Source organism: Carcharhinus amblyrhynchos, chromosome 2 (genome assembly GCF_965287045.1).
Source record: "Carcharhinus amblyrhynchos chromosome 2, sCarAmb.v2.hapA, whole genome shotgun sequence".
Classification (NCBI taxonomy): Eukaryota; Metazoa; Chordata; class Chondrichthyes; order Carcharhiniformes; family Carcharhinidae; genus Carcharhinus; species Carcharhinus amblyrhynchos.
In genome coordinates, this window is record NC_137325.1 from 26,159,617 (window position 1) to 26,183,390 (window position 23,774).

The following is a 23,774-nucleotide window of genomic DNA, read 5'->3' on the forward strand; positions in this document are numbered from 1 at the left end:
TTCGCCACATTAATTATTTGAACTATTTTGCATATTTTTTGATGGTTCGTATCAGTTTAATTTCACTATTGTGCAGCCCCTTTAGTTTTCCACATGCACACTTTGATTTTGACTGCAGACCGAGGGCTCCCCACTGGTAATGCATTAATGTCCAGCTGCTTTTGTGACTTAGTTAGGGTTCTGAGAAGATTAATTTTGTACGAGGCACAAACTGATGGGTATCCAGAATCGGCATGATGGCTATTGCCGAAGGGCACATCTTTCAGCGACTCACTTGTAAGGAGAAACTAACAGTTTGTCAGTGTCGTGCTGAGTGTAGCTGTCTGTTTCTTTTCACGCAAAGCTTGTTTGGTGGATGACCTACATTTCTTAGTCGCTTTTGTTACTTCGTTCAGTTCTGAATTTTAACTCCACCTGTTCAAATATGAGATTAACAAAAGGAATCTATAAAATTGTCATTTTAAATTTACATGGGGAGGCGATGGCCTCGTGGTATTACCGCTAGATTATTAATCCAGCAACTCAGCTAAGGTTCTGAAGACCTAGGCAAATGCTGGAACTTAAATTCAGTATAAAAAAAATGTGGAATTAAGATTCTACTAATGACTGTGAAACCATTGTCGATTGTTGGGAAAATCCACCTGATTCACTAATGCCCTTTAGGGAAGGAAATCTGCTGTCGTTACCTGGTCTGGCCTACATGTGACTCCAGCGCCACAGCAATGTGCTCAAGTGCCTTTGGGCAACAAGGGATGGGCAATAAATGCTGGCCAGCCAGCGACGCCCACGTCCCACACATGAATAAAAATAAATTATAATGCCCATAAAATCTAGTGGTAGAAATGGGGACATTTTAATTGTTTAATTTTTACTCCCACTCACCTTTCTCTCCTTAATTGGAGGACTCTTGTTAGGGTGTTGTTTCATAGCTGTAGGGACCACTATTGGGTCTCAATCTAGTGGCCAATTCATTATGTGTGAACCTAAGCATTTGTATGGCAGGACAAGATGATTAAGACCAGTGGTGGGACCATTCTGAGTGTTCTAACACCAAAGAGCATAGCAATGCAAAGCAATTTTGGCAGCACGGTAGCAAGTGGTTGGCACTGCTGCTTCACAGCTCCAGGGGCCTTGGGTCATTATCTGTGTGGAGTGTGCACATTCTCCTCATGTCTGCACGGGTTTCCTCCAGGTGCTCCGGATTCCTCCCACAGTCCAAAGATGTGCAGGTTAGGTTGATTGGCCATGCTAAAAATTGCCCCTTAGAGGTGTGAGATGCATAGGTTAGAGGGACTAGTGGGTGAATATGTAGGGATATGGGGGTAGGACCTGGGTGGGATTGTGGTCAGTGCAGATTTGATGGACGGAATGGCATCCTTCTGCACTGTACGATTTCTATGATCAATCTCCTCCTTACATTGATTTTCAACAAGGTCTAGCTATGACTAACACTACATTCCATATTCATTTTCTTCTCTATGAACGTATGCTTTGTCATCATAGCACGCAAGAAACAATGTTTATATGTTAGTACATGTGACAATAATAAATCAAATCAAAGTCACCATGCTGCATTCGTGTGGAGGATGAAGTGATCTCTGGATAAAAATGACAAGCATGGCAAGAGAAAAATTAGAGAAGGGACAAAAACCGTTGCTTGAATCTGAACATAGCATTGTTGGATCCAAATTTTGCTGTTGGTGATGGACTGGCATTCACCATTCAGCTGAATAGAAGAAGAGATAATAGAAGAAGCGATCATAGAAGCCTACAGTGCTGAAGGAGGCCATTCAGCCCATCTGGCCTGTGACAATCCCACCCAGGCCGTATCCCCATAACCCCATGTACTTACCCGTCTAATCCCCCTGACACTAAGGGGCAATTTAGCATGGCCAATCCACCTAACTTGCACATCTTTGGAGTGTGGGAGGAAACCAAAATGTCCGGAGGAAACCCTCGCAAACATAGGGAGGTTGTACAAACTCCACTCTGAATTGAATCTGGGTCTCTGGCGCTATGAGGCCACTGTGCCAAACATTGTGCCACCGTGTCAATCACTGAAGCTGTTCATCAAGTTTTCTTTACCTTCTTAGTCGAGATTTGCACTGAGTTAGTAGTATTTCCCTCCTGTGTCTGACTTCTCTGACCTCTGCCACTCCTCAATTGATGTGACTCTGCATGGGATATATTATCTCCATCCAGCCCCAAGCCCCCTGACAGCTCTTGATCTTTTCAATTTTCAATCTAATAAGCCATTTCATTCTCCCCATTGGCTTCCCTGTGCACTCCACTTCCACCGGACTGTTGTCAGTTCTGGTCCTAACTGTTGCTTCGTAGTGAGCACATTTCCTGCAATGATTTCCTCTTGTCCAGCATGGTCACTCCCTGCTAGTAGGGAGCCTTCACTACCATCTGCATACATCAGTGTCTCGGCTTAATCCATTGTCACTGGCCTGGTTTCCATGGCTACTGCTGTGCTGTCTGACCACCTATCGGGATGACCCAGAGCTTCTCTCAGTTAAACGGCCATGTAAAATTTTCCCCGTGGATCTTTAATGCATGTCTTCCTTAGATCGCTTTAAATTCTGAAACTCGATCTATGAAATGTTTAACCAGAAACTTTGATCTCTGTATGCAGTTGTGTAAAACCAATTGGAGATAATATTTGATAGGACATGCTTGACCTTTTCCAGGGAAATGAACAAGGAATTGAAGTGCACATTTGACATTTCAAATTTTAGCTGTTGACATTTCATTGTTTTAATAAGAAGAGTTTTGAGAATTGCATCGTGACATTTTTTTGAAATTTAGCTCAAATCTCATAATGCTGGAAGGGAATGCCTTAAGATAAATAATATAGGAATAGTTTCCAGTTTTTAGAAATGGTTGCAGAGCTATTGATTAAATTCACATTTAGGTCATAAGATATAGAACCAGAATTAGACCATTCGGCCCACTGAGTCTTCTGCACCATTCAATCATGGCTGATAAATTTCTCAACCCCAATCTCCCACCTTTTCACTGTAACCTTTGATCCCCTTACCAATCAAGAACTTATCTATCTCTCTCTTAAAATATACTCTGACCTGGCCTCCACAGTCATCTGTAGCAATGAATTCCATAGATTCATCACCCGCTGGCTAAAGAAATTACTCTTTTGTCACTTCTATTTGTACTAAATTTGCAATCGATGTGGAGTTTGCACGTTCTCCCCGTGTCTGCGTGGGTTTCCTCCGGGTGCTCCGGTTTCCTCCCACAGTCCAAAGATTTGCAGGTTAGGTTGATTGGCCGTTCTAAAATTGCCCCTTGGTGTCTTGAGGTGTGTAGTTTAGAGGGATTAGCGGGTAACTATGTGGGGACATGGGGGTAGTACCCAGGTGGGATTTGTGGTCGGTGCAGACTAGATGGGCTGGGTGGCCTCTTTCTGCACTGTAGGGTTTCTATGATTCTAAACACAAAGCACATGCTTTTTGTCGTGGTTTTTAAATATTTCAAATTTCAGTCATTTTTATAGGTTGAAGATTCTCAGTAAGTTAGAATTTACTGATTTGATTAATTATTGTCACCTGTATTAGTACAGAGTGAAAAGTGTTTTTTCTTGCGCTACGCAAAGTAACAGGAAGGTAAATGACGTTCACCGTTAGTTATGCAGAAATGGCACAGCACCTTTAGGCAAGGGGCATATACATGAAGTGGATATTCAAAGGTTATTGTCGGAGTTAATTAGCTTCACGATAATGGTATCATGCTGTCTGCCTCACCTATGACATGTACCGAATGTTCTGAAATTGCTGTTTCTTCACAGTAAACGTGCCACAATGTTGCATTTTGGCCTTTTTGTCCAAGTACCCGTTTCCACAATGTGGTACATTTTCATTGCGACTAATCAACCTCTCCAGTTCTGAAAATTAACTCTTACAAAAGTTCTATCATGATTTAGTTGGCAGTTTTAAAAGGTCAGCTTTAATTTATTTTAAAGTTTATTTTTCCTTGCTGTCCCTTTTCCTCTTGATCCAATCTTCTTTTCCCGCTATTACTTCTGTTTCTGTACCTGAATTCATCCAGCCTAATTTACATTTCCTTCTCACTGCTTGCAGTGCTATTTTCAGAATCCTTATGTCTGTTGGTTATGGAGATAACGTTGCTTGTTCTGTTCACTCAGGTCCTGGCTGCCCTGTTACACTTGTTGGAAACTTAACAGCTCCCGCTTACTGTGATCTGCCACGGGGTATATTAAAACACCTTAATCATCATAGGCTGCCTTGTTACAGCAAATGATAACCCACATGTCACTTTTCTGTCGCCCCCTTATGATATTTTGCATTACCCTTCCTTAAATGTAGAACTCCGATTATTTTATTTATTTTATGAATTTCTCTTTTGCTCTACTGCCTTTTCCAATAGCCCTTGAGAATTACCAACAACGTTTGAATATAGCTGTGATTCTGAGTTGAGACTTAAAGTTTTAAAGTTTATTTATTATTGTCACAAGTAGGCTTACTTTAACACTGCAATGAAGTTACTGTGAAAATTCCCTAGTCGTCACACTCCGGCGCCTGTTCGGGTACACTGAGCGAGAATTTAGCACGGCCAATTCACCTAACCAGCACGTCTTTCAGATTGTGGGAGGAAACCGGAGGAAACCCACACGGACACGGGGGAAACGTGCAAATTCTTCACAGACTCCGCAAAGTGACCCCAGCCGGGAATTGAACCCGGGTCTCTGGCGCTGTGAGTCTTGCAGAGATGTACAAATGTGGTTTGTTTGCTATACTTATGGCTACGTAGACAAGTGTTCCAAAAATACTACAGCCCACAGTTAATCACTACAACATAAGCAGGCAATCTGTTCTTAGATCTATTGTTCACTGATAAGGATTTGGTGGGCAGTGGAAATACTAGCCTCCCAACTTCTTGTATTTATAAACTTAGAACACTTTGTTTCTGTGGATAAGCATTGGACAAAGGTATTCTTCTAAAATATTTTTTTTAAGAGAAAGGTTTGAAAAGGGGAAATGAAGAGAAAATGTTTACACGTGCCGTTGATGAACGGAAGGTCACTGTCTGAAAAAGTTGCGGAAGCAGATTCAATATCAACTTTCAAAAGTTGAGTGGCACGGTGGTTAGGACTGCTGCCTCACAGTGCTAGGGACCTGGCTTCAATTCCTGGCATGGGTCACTGTCTGTGCAGAGTTTGCATGTTCTCCCCATGTCTGTGTGGGTTTCCTCCGGGTGCTCCGGTTTCATCCCACAGTCAAGACATGCTGGTTAGATACATTGACCATGCTAAATTCTCCCTCAGTGTACCCGAACAGGTGCCAGAGCATGGTGACTAGGGGATTTTCACAGTAACTTCATTGCAGTGTTAATGTAAGCCTACTTGTGACACTAATAAATAAACAAAACCAAAAGGGAAGTGGATAAATACTTGAAGGGCTCTAAAAAAAGAGCCAGCACAGGAATGATGGAACAAATGGCCTTCTCCTATGATGTCTGATTCCGTGCTTTACTTATGAATGTGATCCACCTGATCTGTGTGATGAGAAGTTTATTTTACTTGCTCAGTTTTTGGTACGATTGCTGGTGGATAAGACTCAAATATTTTACACATTGTACTATTGATGAACTGAAGTGCACTAATCTGAAAAGGTGGTGGAAGCTGCTTGTTTGTGAGCTGGAGTTCTGTTTGTAAACTTTTCCTTTCTTCCCCCAATCTAGAATCATGTGAATCCAGCCATGGATTTTACTGAGACTCCACCGGGAATGTTGGCCCTTGACAACATGCTGTACTTTGCCCAGCACCACCAGGATGCCTACATCAGGGTAAGGCCTGTCATTTAATGTTATTTTTGGGCAGACATCCTGGATCTTTACACTGCTGAGTGATGCCATGTACATGGATCTGGGATAGAATAAGCCTATCTCGAGGATGTCTTTAGCCTTGGGCACCAGGTGGACAATATATTGGTCTGGGAGGGAATGCAATGTAGATTCACCTGAATAACACTAATGAGGAAATTAAGTTACAGCAACTATGGCAGACAGTTCTGAAAGTAAGACTGGAAAGCGCATATGTGCCGACAAGGCCTTCATGAGGTTAGTGGTTGCTTATTCAGAGAAGTGACTAATCTCACCTTGTCTCAGTTTCTTAAACGTTATGTTCCCTGCCATGGCCATAGGAATCAAAGATAAATACAAGAATTCATATCAAAAACAAGATATGGTGACATATTATGCTAACGATGGATTCGAAGGGGACAGTTTTCTATTGGATAAGAACATAAGAACATAAGAACATAAGAAATAGGAGCAGGAGTAGGCCATCTGGCCCTTCGAGCCTGCCCCGCCATTCAATAAGATCATGGCTGATCTGTCGTGGCTCAGTTCCACTTTCCCGCCCTCTCCCCATAACCCTTAATCCCCTCTCTTATCAAAAACCCATCAACCCGCTTCTTAAAAATATTTAGCGAGGCAGCCTCCACCACTTCAACGGGCAGAGAATTCCAGAGATTCACCACCCTTTGAGTGAAGAAGTTCCTCCTCAACTCCGTTCTGAACTGCCCCCCCTTTATCTTGAGGCTGTGCCCCCTAGTCCTACTGTCTTTTTTGAGCGGGAAGAGTCTTTCCACCTCTATCCTATCCATCCCATTCATCATCTTATACGTCTCAATGAGATCTCCCCTCATTCTTCTAAACTCCAACGAGTACAAGCCTAGTTTATTCAGCCTCTCCTCATAGCTCAACCCCCTCAACTCCGGTATCAGCCTAGTAAACCTCCTCTGCACTCCCTCCAAGGCCAAAATATCCTTGCGCAGGTGCGGCGCCCAAAACTGCACACAGTACTCCAGCTGCGGCCTCACCAATGCCCTATACAGCTGCAGCAAGACCTCCCTACTTTTATATTCAATCCCCCTCGCTATGAAGGCCAGCATCCCATTCGCCTTCCTGACCACCTGCTGCACCTGCAGGCTGGGTTTTTGCGACTCATGCACAAGGACCCCGAGGTCCCTCTGCACCGTCGCCTGCTGCAGTTTTTCGCCACGTAAGTAATAGTCCTTCCTACCATTCTTCCTACCAAAGTGGACCACCTCACACTTGCCAACATTAAATTCCATTTGCCATTTCCTGGCCCATTCACCCAGCCTATCTAGATCCTTCTGCAGACTCTCCACACCCTCTGCACAATTTGCCTTTCCCCCAATCTTGGTGTCATCAGCAAATTTCGACACCCTACACTCGGTTCCCTCCTCCAGATCATCTATATAAATGGTAAATAGCTGACAAAAAGCTGTGATTGGTGGACTATGTATGTAAATTAAGGGTTAGGAAGTTGATCGTTTCTCATTTGCTATAATGAACTCTAACTGCAATACGTCTGTACGAATCGACAAAACACCTAGCTGTGTGTTCCATTGTATATGTGTTCTCCTCAAGCACAAGTAGTAAAGCTTGGAAGATTGAGTACTCTTAGTGCCAGAGTGTCGATTGTACTCAAATCGACAACACTGGAGATTGCAAAGTTAAATTACAATGTCTTGCACAAGCCTGACGTGTATTCCCTTGCTAAGTGAATTCTAAATTGAGGTGTTCAGAATAAAAGAAGGACTAGATCAGGTGGATGCAGAGAAATTATTTACTCCGATGTGGTAATCAGCATTGAGAGGGCAGAATGTTAAAATTAGAACCATGCCATTCACAAGCAGAAGCAGGAAAATGCTTTTTCCACACAAATGGGCAGTGGTAATCTCAAATTCTCCCCTCTAAAAGGCTGTGAATCCCAGGAGAATCGGTATTTTTTGAGGTGGATGGGTTTTGTTTGTTAGGTTATGGTGTTGAGGGTAATTAAAGGTGAAGTGCAAATCAGCCATGACCTAATTGAATGATGGAGCAAGCTCGAAGGGTTCCTGTGCATAATTTGATAAATACTGGCTGGATCTCTGCAGTTCAGATGCAATGTATTTGCATAATTTGTTTGCATATCAGAATTGGTATTGTCTCACTGCCATACCAGAGCTACTTCAGATCATTGTCTTCAACGTAGTTAAATCAAATTACATACTGCACAGAAACAGGCCATTTGATGCATCTGCTCAGTGCTGATGATTATATTCCTTTCACTCTACTTTGTCTGACCCTATTTGCACAACCTTCTATCCCTTTAGGGTGGCACAGTGGTTAGCACTGCTGCCTCACAGCACCAGGGGCCCAGGTTCAATTCTGGCGTTGGGTTATTGTTTGTCTGAACTTTGCACATTCTCCCCGCATTTGCGTGGGTTTTCTTTTGGATGCTCTGGTTTCCTCCCACACTCCAAAAGATGTACAGGTTAGGTTGATTGGCCATGATGAATTGCCCATAGTATCAGGGGATTAGCAGAGTAAATATGTAAGACTAAGGGGATAGGGCCTGGTTGAATTACTGTTGCTGCAGGCTCAGTGGGCTGAATGGTCTCCTTCTGCAGGTAGGGATTCGATAACTTCCCCCTTGGGTACTGACCTAGTTGACCCTTAATGCTATGCTAATCATCTCACCATTTCATATGGTAATGACCTTCACGTTCCCGGCTTAAAAGCAAAAACTGAAATGGGAGAATCTATTAAAGAAAGTCATGCAGTTTTGGTCTGAGGAATCGGATGATCTCCCAAGGGACTGCTTGGAGTCGGTGGACTGAATCAGTATTTAAAAACTCTGCAAACAGCTGAATGAGTACACCATTACAGTAACTGACTTCATTAGTAAGTGTGTAGAAGATTGTACGCCAAAAAAGCAAATCTGTGTGTTCCCCAATCGGAAACCATGGATGAACAGGGACATCCACTGCTTGCTGTAGTGCAGGTCTGAGGTGTTCAAGTCAGGCGACACAAGAAAGCCAAATACGATCGAAACAGATCCATCCAAAAGACAGTACTGGACCAAGTTAAGTCCCAGGCTAGCCACACTGACCCTCGCAGACTGCGGCAAGATCTGCAAGACATAACAGACATAAAATCACCGGCTCCAGCTCACCCCTCCCTGATGAACTCAATGTATTCTATGCCCGTTTTGAGCAAGAGGTCAGCAACAGCATGCCCTCCACACTGGATAAATCTGTATCTGGAGTTGCCATAGCAGATGTCAGAGCAGCTTTTTTTTGAAGGTCAACCCACGGAAAATGACTGGCCCGAATGGGGTACCTCTGATCCTACATGGATCAGCCGGCAGGGTATTTGCAGACATCTTCAACCTTTCTTTACAACAATCTTTGGTCCCTATCTGCTTCAAGAAGACAACCATGATTCCGGTATCCGTGAAAAACCTAGCATCGTGCCTTAATGACTATCGGCCGGTGGCTCTGACATCCATCATCATGAAGTACTTCGAAAGGTTAGTCACAGCAGGAATCAGTTCCAGCCTCCCGGACTACCTGGATCCACTACAGTTTGCCTACTGCCACAACAGGTCCATAGCAGACGCCATTTCCCTGGCCCTGCACTCAACCCTGGAACACCTAGATAACAAGGACACCTATGTCAGACTCCTATTTATTGACTACAGCTCAACCATCAATACCATTATTCCCACGAAACTCATCTCCAAACTCCACGGCGTGGGCCTCAGCACCTCCCTCCGTGACAGGATCCCAAACTTCCTAACTCACAGGCCACAGTCAGTGAGGATAGGCAACATTACTTCCTCCACGATCGTCCTCAACATTGCTGCCACATAAGGCTGTGTTCAGAGCCCCCTATTATACTCCTTATGCACCTATGACTGTGCGACCAAATTCCCCTCCAATTCAATTTTCAAGTTTGCTGACGACACCATCGTAGTGGGTCAGATCTCAAACAATGACAAGACAGAACACAGGAATGAGATAGAGAATCTGGTGAGCTGGTGCAGCAACAATAATCTCTCCCTCAATATCAACAAAACAAAGAAGATTGTCATCGACTTCAGGAAGCATAAAGGAGAACATGCCCCTGTCTACACCAACGGGGATAAAGTAGAAAGGGTTGAGAGCTTCAAGTTTCTAGGTGTCCAGATTACCAACAACCTGTCCTGGTGCCCCCATGCCAACACTATAGTTAAGAAAACCCATCAACGCCTCTACTTTCTCAGAAGACTAAGGAAATTTGGCATGTCAGCTATGACTCTCTCCAACATTTACAGATGCACTATAGAAAACAACCTTTCTGGTTGTATCACAGCTTGATATGGCTCCTGCTCTGCCCAAGACCGCATGGAACTACAAAAGGTCATGAATGTAGCCCAATCCATCGCACAAACCAGCTTCCTATCCATTGACTCTGTCTACACTTCCCGCTGCTTCGGTAAAGCAACCAGTATAATTAAGGACCCCACACACCCTGGACATTCGCTGTTCCGCCTTCTTTCTTCGGGAAAAAGATACAAAAGTCTGAGATCACATACCAGCCGACTCAAGAACTGCTTCTTCTCTGCTGCTGTCAGAATTGCATTAAATTGATCTTTCTCAACACCCTAACTATGACTGTAGGACTACATTCTGCACTCTCTCATTTCCTTCTCCATGAACGATATGTTTTGTCTGTATAGCACGCAAGAAAACAATACTTTTCACTCAATGTTAATACATGTGATAATAATAAATCAAATCAGAGTTCTGACTGCTCTCTCGGTAGCAACCTTTCTTCTGTACTCCTTGTTGAATTTATATCAATACCATATCTAATGACCGCTATTTTTGCGCAATGCATGTCCCATAAAAAATACCTAATTTATGCTGTATCAAACCCCTTCACAATTTTACAGATCTGTAACAGTTTATTTCTCAGCTTCCCTCTGTTAATAATTTATAAGCTGTTCTCAAAATGTGACTCATTGGTACTACAAACATTAAACATAGTTTGGAATCCATTAGTGTCCTGATAACATCGGTAATTGTTAGGGCCATGTACCAGCCTTAATGAGCGATCTATTTATTACATTATTGCACATGCCTTTTTTATGTAAAAGAAAAGGTTAGCAGTTAGAAATTGACTACTGAGTGGGTGAGGGACTTGTCGTGATAGGTGGCAGGACAATGGAGAATGAGTGATAGTCAACAGCTACACGAAGGAAGGCACGCTGGCACAGTAGTTAGCACTGCTGTCTCACAACGCCAGGGAACCGGGTTCAATTCCTGGCTTGGGTCACTGTCTGTGTGGAGTTTGCATGTTTTCTCTGGGTGCTCTGGTTTCCTCCCACAGTCCAAAGATGTGTGGATTGGCCATGCTAAATTACCCCTTAGTATCAGGGGGGACTAGCTAGGGTAAATACATTGTGTTAGGGGGATAGGGCTTGGGTGGGATTGTGGTCGGTGCAAACTCGATGGGCCAAATGGCCTCTTTCAGCATTGTAGGATTCCATTATTATGTGGAAACCTGTAGTCCATATGTAGAGACTATTGGTTTGAGGTCTGCAGAGATAGAGGAGCTCCTTCAAGCCAAGTTGTCAGGGCTCACAGTTTTGCGTTAAAGTTTATTTATTAGTTGCTAGTAAGACTTACGTTAACACTGCAGTGAAGTTACTGTAAAATTTCCCTAGTTGCCACATTCCAACGCCTGTTCGGGTCAGTGCACCTAACCAGCACATCTTTGGTGTGTGGGATGAAACTGGAGCAGCCAGAGGAAACCCATGTAGACACAGAGAACGTGCAAACTCCACACAGACAGTGACTCAAGCTGGGGGATTTGAACCCAGTTCCTTGGCACTGCGAGGCAGCAGTGCTAACCACTGTGCTGCCCATGTCTGTGTATGCGTGCATGTGTAATGGGTGACTTGCTTTGGCAATTTCAAATCTGTGTGGGCTCAGTATTATCGCAGTTTGATGTTGCACATATGAACTAGGTGACAGACAGCCCCTTAAAGTACTAAAGAAGGGTCTGTCTACTTGGAGATGGCATCATACTGCTCAGGCTCAGTTTTGGATTGGTTTGCTGCTATCTTTTTAATCATCATGCATGAAAGATGAGCTTCAAAACAAAACGAACGGCTGAGTATTATTGTGCTGAGTGCACAAGCTCATGAAATTTGGAGCATGAAATCAGGTCGCTATGAGCATTGTTTCCGTGTTGGTCTTCATTGTGTTCTGTATTTGTAGTTGTTTTTTGTAAAAATCATCTGAAGATGCCAAAATGAATAAAGCGAGAGAAACTAAATTACAATTTAAATGCTTTGCTCAGAGACCGATGCGAGGAATCCCACGGTTTCATAATGCCAATCATCCTTTATTATGTTGTGATTTAAAGGAAAGCATATCATTTGAAGGCAATTAAATATTCAGAATTTGTATCTGTAAAAATCTCTAAATCTGTGGATGGAAAGGATAGGATTGGATGAGGTCCTTTGATGACTGCAGCTCCTTTTCATCACATTAGCTTTCCTTCAGACTGCCCAAGGGTAATTTTCCACCGCGTTTTGTCATTGGATGAGTTTCTCCACCATCAGCACGCACTTGAAAAGTTAGCCTTTGTTTGCCAATTTAAACCTGAAGAAAACCCTTTTCAACGACCCTTTTATAAATTCACTTAACAGGAGCATTCGTGATGCAACACACGCACTCATTAAATAGATGTAAAACTTACACGTGAATAGTGAAGGCCAGAATAAATTGGTTTCTTTTGTTCTGCTTTCCACTACCTAGCGATGAACAAAACAAGTCAATAGTAAAAACCCCTTTGAGAGACACAGGATAAGAATGTGACAAATAGGTGCTGGCTCAATTCAAGTGGCTCCCAAGCCTGCTGTGTCATTCAGTAACAATGTGAGTGTCACTTCAACTCTGCTTCCTACCCTATTTTCATGTTCTTCGATTCCCTTAATCTCCAAAAATCGATCAGTTTCAGCCTTGAACATATTCAACCGCTGAGCCCTGGAGAATTCCAAAGATTCACAATCTTCCGAGTAAAGAAATTTCTCCACAGCCCAGTCTTCAAATGCTGATTCCTTATCCTTAGATTACAACCCCTAATATCGGAAGCTGCAACCAGGAGAAACAGTCTCTCAGCATCTATTCGGCAAGAAGTTTATACACTTCATCAGATCACTTCTCATTCTTACAAATGCCAGAGCATGTAGACCCGTTCTCTTCAATCTCTTCTCAAAGGGCAATGCTGTTTGGCTGACTAATATCCCCTTCAGGTCATTTTTGACTTGTATTTCTGTCTCCCCACTTGCCCTTTCCCAGCACACGTTGCTTCATGTGCATTTATTCTATCTAGGAAGTCAGTTGAGTTTCACAGAGTGGATAAAATCCTCCTGCTTAGAATACCAGAATGAAATTGATAACAGAATGAAATTAAGAGTGAGTTTTTACAATAAGTTGATGGGTGACTAGAAGCCTACATTAACTCTGGTGAAAGTGCTGTCATTCTAACTGATCCCATGTCATTCCAGCAGCCAGGCCTCATAGTCAAAGATTACTCGAGGCTTTTTTTTATTCATTCATGGAACGTGGGCATCGCTGGCTGGCCAGCATTTATTACCCATCCCGAGTTGCCCTTGGGGAGGCAGTTGAGAGTCAACCACATTGCTGTGGTTCTGGAGTCACATGTAGGCCAGACCAGGTAAGGACAGCAGATTTCCTTAAGATATTAGTCAACAAGATGGGTTTTTCCAACAATCAACAATGATTTCATGGCCATCAGTAGATTCTTAATTCCAGATACTTTTTATTGAATTCAAATTCCACCATCTTGCCATGGTGGGATTCGAACCCAGGTCCCCAGAACACTAGCTGAGGTTCTGGATTTATAATCTAGTGACGATACCACTAGGCCATTGCCTCTCCATATTGGAACCTTAGATATTTTTTAGCTTTGCTGTTTCTTCAATTATTGCTGTACGTAATAAAAATTTAGTGCCGGGGCTTTGGCACCCAGAAAGCTCTGGGCAGAGGTGCTTTCGGAAAAGGATGTTTCCTCCTTCGCACATTCTTCGAGGATCACCGTCCACAGTCAAGACTTTCATCTTGCGCGAATAATCTGTGATCACCAGCAGTGCCACACATTCATCCCCCTGCAGCAGTTACATCTGATTGAACAACCAGAATATATTCTGCCCTTTTCATTTTGGTAAAAGTTACATCGAATGTTTAGGGAGCTGGAAGAATGTTACGCTAATCCATAACAATAGCTGTAGAAATCTGCTGCTGCTGGTGATAGTTTTTGATTCCCTTTATCCCCATTTGAAATACAAGACAAAGGAGTGATTTTGGGAGCCACTCAAACCAAGTTCAAATCCAGAAAGCCAGATTTTGCTCATTTTTACATTTATTTACAGAGTGAAAAGGACCAAACATAAGCCTTCTAAATCAACACACTGCAATTTCAATAACTGTCTCAATGACAGCATGGTGACATACCGGTTAGCATTGTTGCCTCACAGCGCCAGGGACTCAAATTCAATTCCTGGCTTGGATCATTGTCTGCGATCCGAGTCTGCACATTCTTCCCCTGTCCGTGTGAGTTTTCTCTGGGTGCTCCGGTTTCCCCCCTCAATCCAAAAGACGTGCTGGTTAGGTGCGTTGGCCATGTTAAATTCTCCTTCAATGTACCTGAACAGGTGCCAGAGTGTGGTAACTTTGATTGCAATGTTAAGCCTTTATTAACTTCATTGCAATGTTGATGTAAGTCTACTTGTGACACTAATAAATAAACTTTATATGTGTTCAAGTAAATACATATAAGTGCATCAGGTCCATATCCCACTTTCATTCAAAAAACCCACATTATTTTGTGAATCATCACACACGTTTGTGAGAAGTATTTGCAAATTGGATATCCCTACTGATCATTTCCATGGTCATTAGCCGGTACACACCACTGGTCATGGAGACAGTTCATTAATCACATTTCATTATTTTATTGAGAGCTACCCGAATTTAATTTCAGAAGAGAAAAAGAAAAATAGTAGCTAACAATTGATCTTTTAATTGCTGACTTTAAAATGTCTCTCTCTAATTTGTGCTAACAGTGATGGAGGAACACATAGCTAGTAGCATTGTTCATGAGGACCGTTAATTATCCAAGTGACAAGATAGGCTCACTGTCTGTTTTGGTGAGAGAGGGAGCAAGCTGCAGTCAATAAGAAGAAAGCACAGTTCCAGCTTTATCGCTGCTTGCAGAATTTGAATTGCATGTTATTCATTGTAGATTCTTCTGACAGTTTTGTCATTGCAACTCCCAAGTTTCCCATTCGTTATAAAAGAAACATTGAGTTATTGGTGCAGATTCAAGTCACTAGAATGGTGTGTTAATTGTATACAAATTGTGTTTCATTGAGTGAAGGTATTGGGCATTTATTGCAGTTTCACTTGAATGCATATAAAGCGACAGTTATTGAAACTGCAGTCTGATTGATTTAGGAGGCTTAAGTTTGGACTTTTCACCCTGTTAATAAATGTAAAAATAAGTAAAACCTAGCTTTCTGGATTCAAACTTTGTTTCAGTGGCTCCCAAAATCACTCCTTTGTCCTGTATTTCAAATGGGAATAAAGGGAAGCAAAAACTATTGCCAGAAGCAGCAGATCTCTACAGTTATTATTCTGGATTAGCGTAACATTCTTCCAGCTCCCTAGACACTCGATGTAACTTTTAGCAAAATGAAAAGGGCAGTATACATTCGGGTGGGTTTGGTCAGATGTAACTGCGGCAGGGGTCGCAGTATGTCATTGCCTCTGGACAGAGAATACAGCAAGGAGAAAACTTTGAAACTTTTGATATTCAAACTGGATTTAGAAAATTGCTGTTGAATTGCTTTGTAATGTCAGTAAGCAAGAACAATCCCGATCCATGTTCCGCCTGCACTCGTGCTGCCAACACCCCCTGGGCACTGTGGCATTTCCAGTAATTAAAGATAAATTTCCTTAGACACTGCTGCTGGCAACTTGGAAGAAAAATGAACAGGACATTAATCTGATGTATTTTTAAGATTGTGTATCGATTCATAGATTGCTGCAACACTGAAGAAGCCTATATAACCCATCCTGTCTGTGATCAAGTTATTAAGGGATAAGCAGTGAATGCTAGCCTTGCCAGTGATATCCACACATCCGTCATAGATCATCACAGAAACCCTACAGTGCAGTAGGAGACCATTTGGCCCCTCGAGCCTGCACCAACTCATCAACAGAGCATCTCTTACCTAAGCCCATCCCTGTGACCCCACATATTTTCCCCATTAATCCACCTAACCTGCACATCTTTGAACTGCGGGAGGAAACTGGAGCACCCAGAGGAAATCCACACAGTCACAGGCAAAATGTGCAAACTCCACACAGACAGTCGCCCAGGGCTGAGATTGAATCTGGGTCCCTGGAGCTGTGAGATAGCAGTGCTACTACTGTGCCACTGTGCCAAACCCTAAAATTAGTCTCCCTGCAGTGCTCTTTGTCTGTATTCCTGATGTGTTTTCCCTCCATGTACTTAAGCCTTGAATTTGCTTCCGTCACTCTTTCAAGCATTGCATTTTAGATGAATCAACAGCAGCAGAACTGTACTCAATCATAACCTGTAACCTCATGGCCCGGCATTTTCCCCCACTCTACCATTAGCCCTGGTCGATGAAGAGCACAGGAGGAGCCACTAGGAGCAGCAGCAGGCATGCCTAAAAATGAGGCATCAACCTGGTGATGGTTCAAAAGTGGACCACTTGTGTGCCAACCAACGGATGCAGCATGTGATAGAGCCAAGCGATTCCACAGCCAACTGATCAGATAATATGGTGGCACAGTGGTTAGCACTGCTGCTTCACAGCACCAGGGACCCGGGTTCGCTTCCCGGCTTGGGTCGCTGTCTGTGTGGAGTCTGCACATTCTCCCCGTGTCCGCGTGGGTTTCTTCCGGGTTCTCCAGTTTCCTCCCACAGTCCAAAGATGTGCTGGTTAGGTGCATTGGCCGTGCCTAATTCTCCCTCACTGTACCCGAACAGGCGCTGGAATGTGGCAACTAGGGGATTTTCACAGTAACTTCATTGCAGTGTGAATGTAAGCCCACTTGTGATTAATAAATAAACTAACTTTTAGCTCCACAGTCCTGCCACATCTGGTATTGAATTAAACAACTAACCAGAGGAAGAGGCTTCACAAACTTCGCAATTCTCAGTAACAGGGGAGGCCAGGACATTAATGCAAAATACAATGCTGAAGCATTTGCTACCATCTTCAGCTAGAATTGCCAAGAGGGTAATCCATCCAGGCCTCCTCTGAAGTTCCCTAACATCATAGATGTCAGTCTTCAGCTAATCCAATTCACTTCAGATGACATCAAAAAACGGCTGACGACATTGGACAGTGCAATATTAGTAATATTACTGAAAACATGTGCTCCAGAACTGGCTGTTCCAACACAGCTAGGAACATTGATATCACCCAACAATCTGAATACTTGCCCAATGCAAAAAAGCAGGACAAATCCAATCTGGTCACTTACCACCCCATCAATCCACTCATGACTGTCATTAAAGTGATGGAAGGTATTGTTGACATTGCTGTCAAACAGCATGTTCCTAGTAATAATCTGCTCATTGTAGCTCAGTTTGAGTTCCACCAGGCCACTCAACTGAACTGGACAGGTCATATAAAAACTGTGGCTACAAGAGCAAGTGAGAGGCTGGAAATTCTGCAGCGAATCTCTCATCTCCTGACTCCCCAAAACCGGTCCACCATCTCCCAAGACAGAAGTCAGGAGTGTGATTAAATACTTCCCACTTTCCTGGAAGAGTGCAACACTGAAGAAATTTGACACAATGCAAGACAAAGCCGCCCATTTGATTGGCACCCACCCACCACCATAACCATTCACTCCCTCCATCACCGATGCATAGTGGCAGCAGTGTGTACAATACAAGATGCGCTGGAGCAACTCACCAAAGTTCCTTTGACACCACCTGATTTGATTCAATTTGATTTGATCTGATTTATTATGATCATGTATTGAGATGCAGTGAAAAGTATTGTTTCTTGTGTGCTATGCAGACAAAGCATAGTTTATAGAATACATAGGGGAGATGGAAAAGAGAGGATGCAGAATGTAGTGTTACGGTCATAGCTAGGGTGTAGAGAAAGATCAGTTTAATATATGATAGGTTCATTCACAAGTTTGATTGCAGCAGGGAAGAAGCTGTTCTTGAGTCAGTTGGTTTATGATCTCTCTTTCTTGATGGAAGAGAGAGGAAGAGAGTATGACCGGTGTGCGTGGGGTCCTTGATTATGCTAGCTGCTTTTCCGAAGCAGCGGGAGGTGTAGACGGAGTCGATGGGCAGGATTTGATTTGATTTATTATTGTCACATGTATTAGTATACAATGAAAAGTATTGCTTTTTGCGCAATATACAGACATAACATATCATTCATAGAGTATGTAGGAGAGAAGGAAAGGAGAGTCATAGCTAAGTCATACCTTCCAAACCCGTGACCTCTATCACTTAGAAAAACAAGTGCAACAGATGCCTGGTAATGCCACCACATTTAAGTTCACCTCTGAGCCACACACCATCCTGACTAAGAATTATATCATTGTTCCTTCATTGTTGCTGGGTCAAAATCCTGAACTGCTTCCCTAACTGCACTATGTGGGTTTCTACATCACGTGGACTGCTACAGTTCAAGAATGTGAAGTCACCCCCCCATTTCAAAGGCAATTAGTGATAGTCACAAATGTTGACTTAGCCAAAGATGCCCACATCCCATGAAAGAACTAAAAAAAATACTCTATCAATGTCCAGTTTGATTTTGAAGACCTTCAGCAAATTTCTCCTTCACATTTGCTGCTTGTGGGAGAACAACCCCAACTTTTCAAGTATCTCAATGTAACTGAAGTCCCTCATCCCTGGTGCCTTCCAGTCAGCATCTTCCATACCATCTTTAACATCTTGACATCCTTCCTGAAAGCTTTTGTGCCCAGAATTGGACACACTGCTCCAGCTGGATCTTAACCAGTGATTTATTTAGCAGTGTTCGTAAAGCCAAAGATCTCATATGTGTAACATCCTTCTCAGCTTGTCCTGCCAATATCAAAGATGCAGCCATCAATGAACGTGTCTTTCTGGTCTTTCTTTCCTGCACCATCCCAATCTGCCTATGACCTTCCTGTGGCATTTAATCTCTTCCCTATTATTAATATGTGAATTATTGTGGAATGTTGTAGGAAATTAGAGGGATGGGGAATGTTGAGGAAGTAAGCAGAATTGATTTGATTTGATTTATTATTGTCACATGCGTTGGTATACAAGGAAAAATATTTCTTGCATGCAACATAAACAAAGCATACCACATATAAAATACATAGGAGAGAAGGAAAGCAGAAGGTGCAGAATGTAGTGTTACAGTTATAGCAAGGGTGAAGAGAAAGAATAGATCCATTCAAAAGTTTGATGGCAGCAGGGAAAAAGCTATTCTTGGTTGGGTTGTGATCTCAGAATTTTGTATCTTTTTCCCAAAAAAAGAAGGTGAAAGAGAATATGTTTGGGGTGCATGCGGTCCTTGATTATGCTGGTTGTTTTTCTAAGGCAGCAGGGGTCAATGGATGGGAGGCTGGTTTGTGTGACGGACTGGCCACATTTGCAGTCCTTTATAGTTTCTTGCAGTCTTGATCAGAACAGGAGCTATATCAAGCTGTGATACATCTGGAAACGATGTTTTCTATAGTGCATCTGTAAAAGTTGGTGAGAATAGAAGGAAAGCTAGAGTGAAAAAGTGAACAGAAATGAATGAGAAATGAATAAGGTGAAAGCAGTGAAGTGAGAAGGGAGTAAAAATGAGGGTGAAGAAAAGCAGCTTCGTTTTGAAAGCTCAGCAACAAATTAACAGACTGCGTGGCACTCTTTTAAAAACCTGAATGGACATCAGTAAAAATAACCATGCAGTAATCAGTTTGTTGTGAAAAAAAAGCCTAAAATGTTCCATTGATGTCCTTTGCTCTTACCCAGTATGGTCTACATGGTTTCAGCCTGGGTAGGAACATAGCTGACTCCTAACTGCCCTCTAAAGTGCTGAGTATTGAGTCACCCACTGGTGGTGCTACTACTTTCTCAGGGCAAATAGAGATTGACAATAATGTCAGATATGCCAAACAATGTCCCGTTCTAGGGATTGACAACAAATGTCAGGCATACCAATTGCTGCCCAGTTCCCAAGAATGAATCCATTATTAACAGGATTGGGCTGGGGAAGAAAAGAGAGGGAGACCTTTTAGAGATGCTTAGGATGACCAGGTTCTTTGAAGAATGCAGTGGTCCCATTGGAGTGAAGATAAAACACCACGAAACATGAAGACCTTCACCGCATAACATTGATTGCACAAGCATCCGAGATACGGGCAGCACGATGGCACAGTGGTTAGGACTGCTGCCTCACTACACCAGGGACCCAAGTTCAATTCCGACTTCGGGTAACTCTGTGTGTGGTGTTTGCACATCTTCTCCGTGTTTGCATGGGTTTCCTCCGGGTGCTCCTGTGTTCCTCCCATAGTCCAAAGACGTGCAGGTTAGGTGGATTGGTCATGCTGAAATGTCCCTTCGTGTAAGGGGGATTAGCAGGGTAAATGCATGGGGTTCTGGGAATAGGCCTGAGTTGGATTGTTGTCTGTGCAGGCTCCGTGGGCTGAATGACATCTTTCTACACTTCTAGGGATTTCATGACTCTATGATAATGTTCAATGCCCTGGCAATTGGTTGTGATCAACTTGGTTTTCAGAAGGGTTGAGGAACTAGCAATGACGAGAGTGTTAAATAGAAGAATACCAGCAAGAGATGTACACTTGTTTTGTTGATTCTGTAAAATATTTTGATCAGGTGAAACTGGCTAAGGCTGCTGAACATATTGGGAGGTGATCAGAATTGACTGGAGAGATTAAAAAATCGATTGTAGCTCTGTACATGGAGCAGATTGCTACAATCAGGATAGTATTTGATGGAAACTAAATTTGGTGTAATCTTCATGGAGTGAGACAAGGCACTCTTCTATCACTATTGCTGTTTAACACCTGTGTGGAAGCCATAACAAAAGATGCACAAAGTGAAATACAGAAAACTATCGACGCAGGAAGTCAGTGGGTCAAGGTGGTGAGATTTCCAGTTGACTGGGCCTTCGTGTATAGCACAGCAGAAGATCCTCAGATACTAATGAATAGAAAGAAGGAAGTGGTGAACACTCATGGAATGAAAATTAATGTAAAGAAGACAACATTTGTGAAGACTGGAAGCAATAATGGTGGGAGTGTAGAGATCGGGATAAATGGTCAGCAGTTTAGGTTTCTTGTTAAAAGGTGGCCATTGCCTTAAAGAGATCAGAGCCAAAATAACAACTGGAAAAAAAAATTCACCAAGCACAAAGAATTGCTCAGCTTAAGAATACAATCTTAAAAAAAAGAAATATCAAGACTGTGGTTTGGAGTGTCTTGTTGTCTGGGGCTGAAACCTAGACCTTGGGGAAAAAAAACAGACAGCCAAAGATTAGAAAGTTGTGAAATGCAGCTTTAGAAAAGGATGGAGCAGGTCAGTTGGAAAGAAAAACAAGAATATTTGAAGAGGGAAGATCGTTAGCGAATACTGTCAAAATAGGTGACAAGGTTGGATTGAATCATATTCAAAGGTGTTGAGAAATGACTGAACGAAGCGATTGAAGAAAAATTAGAGGGATGCAGACCATGGGGAGGTAAGGAATGATGATGATAGACAACTGGAGATTGAAATGGGAGGCAATTCCCAGGCAAATGAAGAGGAAAACACAAAACAATGTGGCGTAATGAGCAGAGGACCTATTTTTAGGCAAATCACTGTTGCTTGCAGATAAGATAAAGGTGAAGTCACTGTAGTCCCAGGTTACCATAGGGAGCTCCCCGCATTTGAGGGCAAGAGCTGACTGGTGGTGATTTAACCTGAGGATTACCACACCTCAGGGGAGGAGCAAAGTTAAGAAGATGGGCCTTCATGAATAACCTCAGCTGATACAGGACTGCTATGATGACAGCTGCTGCAAAGTACAAGTCTCACTTTTGGATGCCCCTGTATGCTTTATAGCTAAATAATTACTTGTGGAGTTTAGGATGTGCAGCAACCAAAATGTAATAATCTGCTTTAGTGATGTTGACTGAGGGGCAAATGCAGGCCAGGCACTAGGAAGAACTTCACAGCCTTAGTGCCAAAGGTGCTTTTATGTCCACTTGGGAGGACAGATTCTGTTTAAGATTGTATTTTTACAACTCAGGTCCTCAATGCAGCACTTCCTTAATCCTGCAGTGAAGTGTTAGCCAAGATTACACACTCAGGTATCTGGAGTGGGGCTTGAACACACAGCCTTCTGGCTCAAAGGCAAGAGTGCTACCACTGAGTCATGGCTTTTGATTTGATTTGAATAGATTTATTGTCATGTGTACTGGAAAACAGTGAAAAGTATTGTTTCTTGCGTGCCACACAGACAACATACTGTTCATAGAGTACATAGGAGAGGAGGAAAGGTGAGGGTGCAGAATATAGTGTTGTAGTCATAGCTAGGGTGTAGAGAAAGATCAGCTTAATATATAATAGGTCTATTCAAAAGTCTGATGGCAGCAAGGAATGAGATGTTCTTGAGTCGGTTGGTAAGTGTTCTCAGGTTCTTGTATCTTTTTCCTGATAGAAGAAGGTGGAAGAGAGTGTATCCAAGGTGCGTGGGGTCCTTGACTGGCTGCTTTTCTAAGTCAGCGGGGAGTGTAGACTGAGTCAAAGCATGGGAGACTGGTTTGTATGATGGACTGGTCTACATTCACAACTTACTGTAGTTTCTTGTAGTCTTGGTCAGAGCAGGAGCCACACCAAGCTGTGATACATCCAGAAAGGTTGCATCTGTAAAAGTTAGTGAGAGTCGTAGCAGACATGCTGAATTCCCTTAGCCTCCACTAGAGGCGTTGAGGTGTTGGTAGGATTTCTTCTCTATAGTGAAAGCATGGAAGGACCAGGACATGACGTTGGTGATCTGAACACCTAGAAACTTGAAGCTGTCCACCATTTACTTCATCACTGTTGATGTTGACGGGTGCTCGTGTTAAGTTGTGGGCTGCCCCCAGAGCTAGACCTGTGAGACCTTTTCATTTCATGACGATTACTTGTAGCTGGATTCTGTTCTTATGCCACGCAGCCTAAAATAGGAAGGAAATTAAATTTTCAAAGTGATGCAGAGTGGAATTATCAACAAAGGTGTGGAGCACAGTTGCAAGGCTACTAAAAGCAAGGAGCAGCAGGAGTGTTATACTGTGTGGCTCACCTGAATCAGGAACTGCGAATTTTAATAGTGGCTTGAGTAATGAACATGCTAAAAGGAAATCGCTTCCAAGTTATTTGCTGCAGTTTTGCATTGATTCATATAGAACAATTGATGGTTGCTGTCATCTGTAACATTTATTCATTGTTAATTTAAATATATATTGAATATTCTAATGCCCTTTGTTGGAGGATCTCACAAACCTGACATGCCGTGGCTGATTACAGCAGAAATTGCAGTGCCTGGAATAGCAATACATTGTGTACAGGACAATCCAAGCACAGCAGCAGGGAGGTGGTAGTTGGGAGTGTGATTTCAAATTGAAATATTGCACTGACTTTCAGACATCAATCAACTCCGGGACTTGTCATGTTTTGTGACCTTGTGGAAACTAGGCATAGGGTTGTACGCTTTCTTTAATCTTCCACTGATAGCTTGAGGGGTGCTTTCTGTTCTCTTTGGGTGGAAGGGGGAGGCCATGTCTGTCAGTGTTCATAAATGAGATTTGATATTTCCAACCAAGCTTAAAGCAAACCAGAAT

General features: G+C 42.8%; 1 protein-coding gene across 5 annotated transcripts in view; it reads left to right on the forward strand.

The window, feature by feature from the left end:
• The window catches only part of elmo1 (engulfment and cell motility 1 (ced-12 homolog, C. elegans)), a 259,536-nt gene that overhangs the window by 138,414 nt on the left and 97,348 nt on the right, over positions 1 to 23,774 (forward strand). For all 5 annotated transcript variants that reach the window (XM_080203660.1, XM_080203693.1, XM_080203676.1 and 2 more), the window contains one exon: positions 5,719 to 5,823. In XM_080203660.1, coding sequence (XP_080059786.1) covers positions 5,719 to 5,823 — 105 coding nt within the window. The remainder of the gene's footprint in view (positions 1 to 5,718; positions 5,824 to 23,774) is intronic.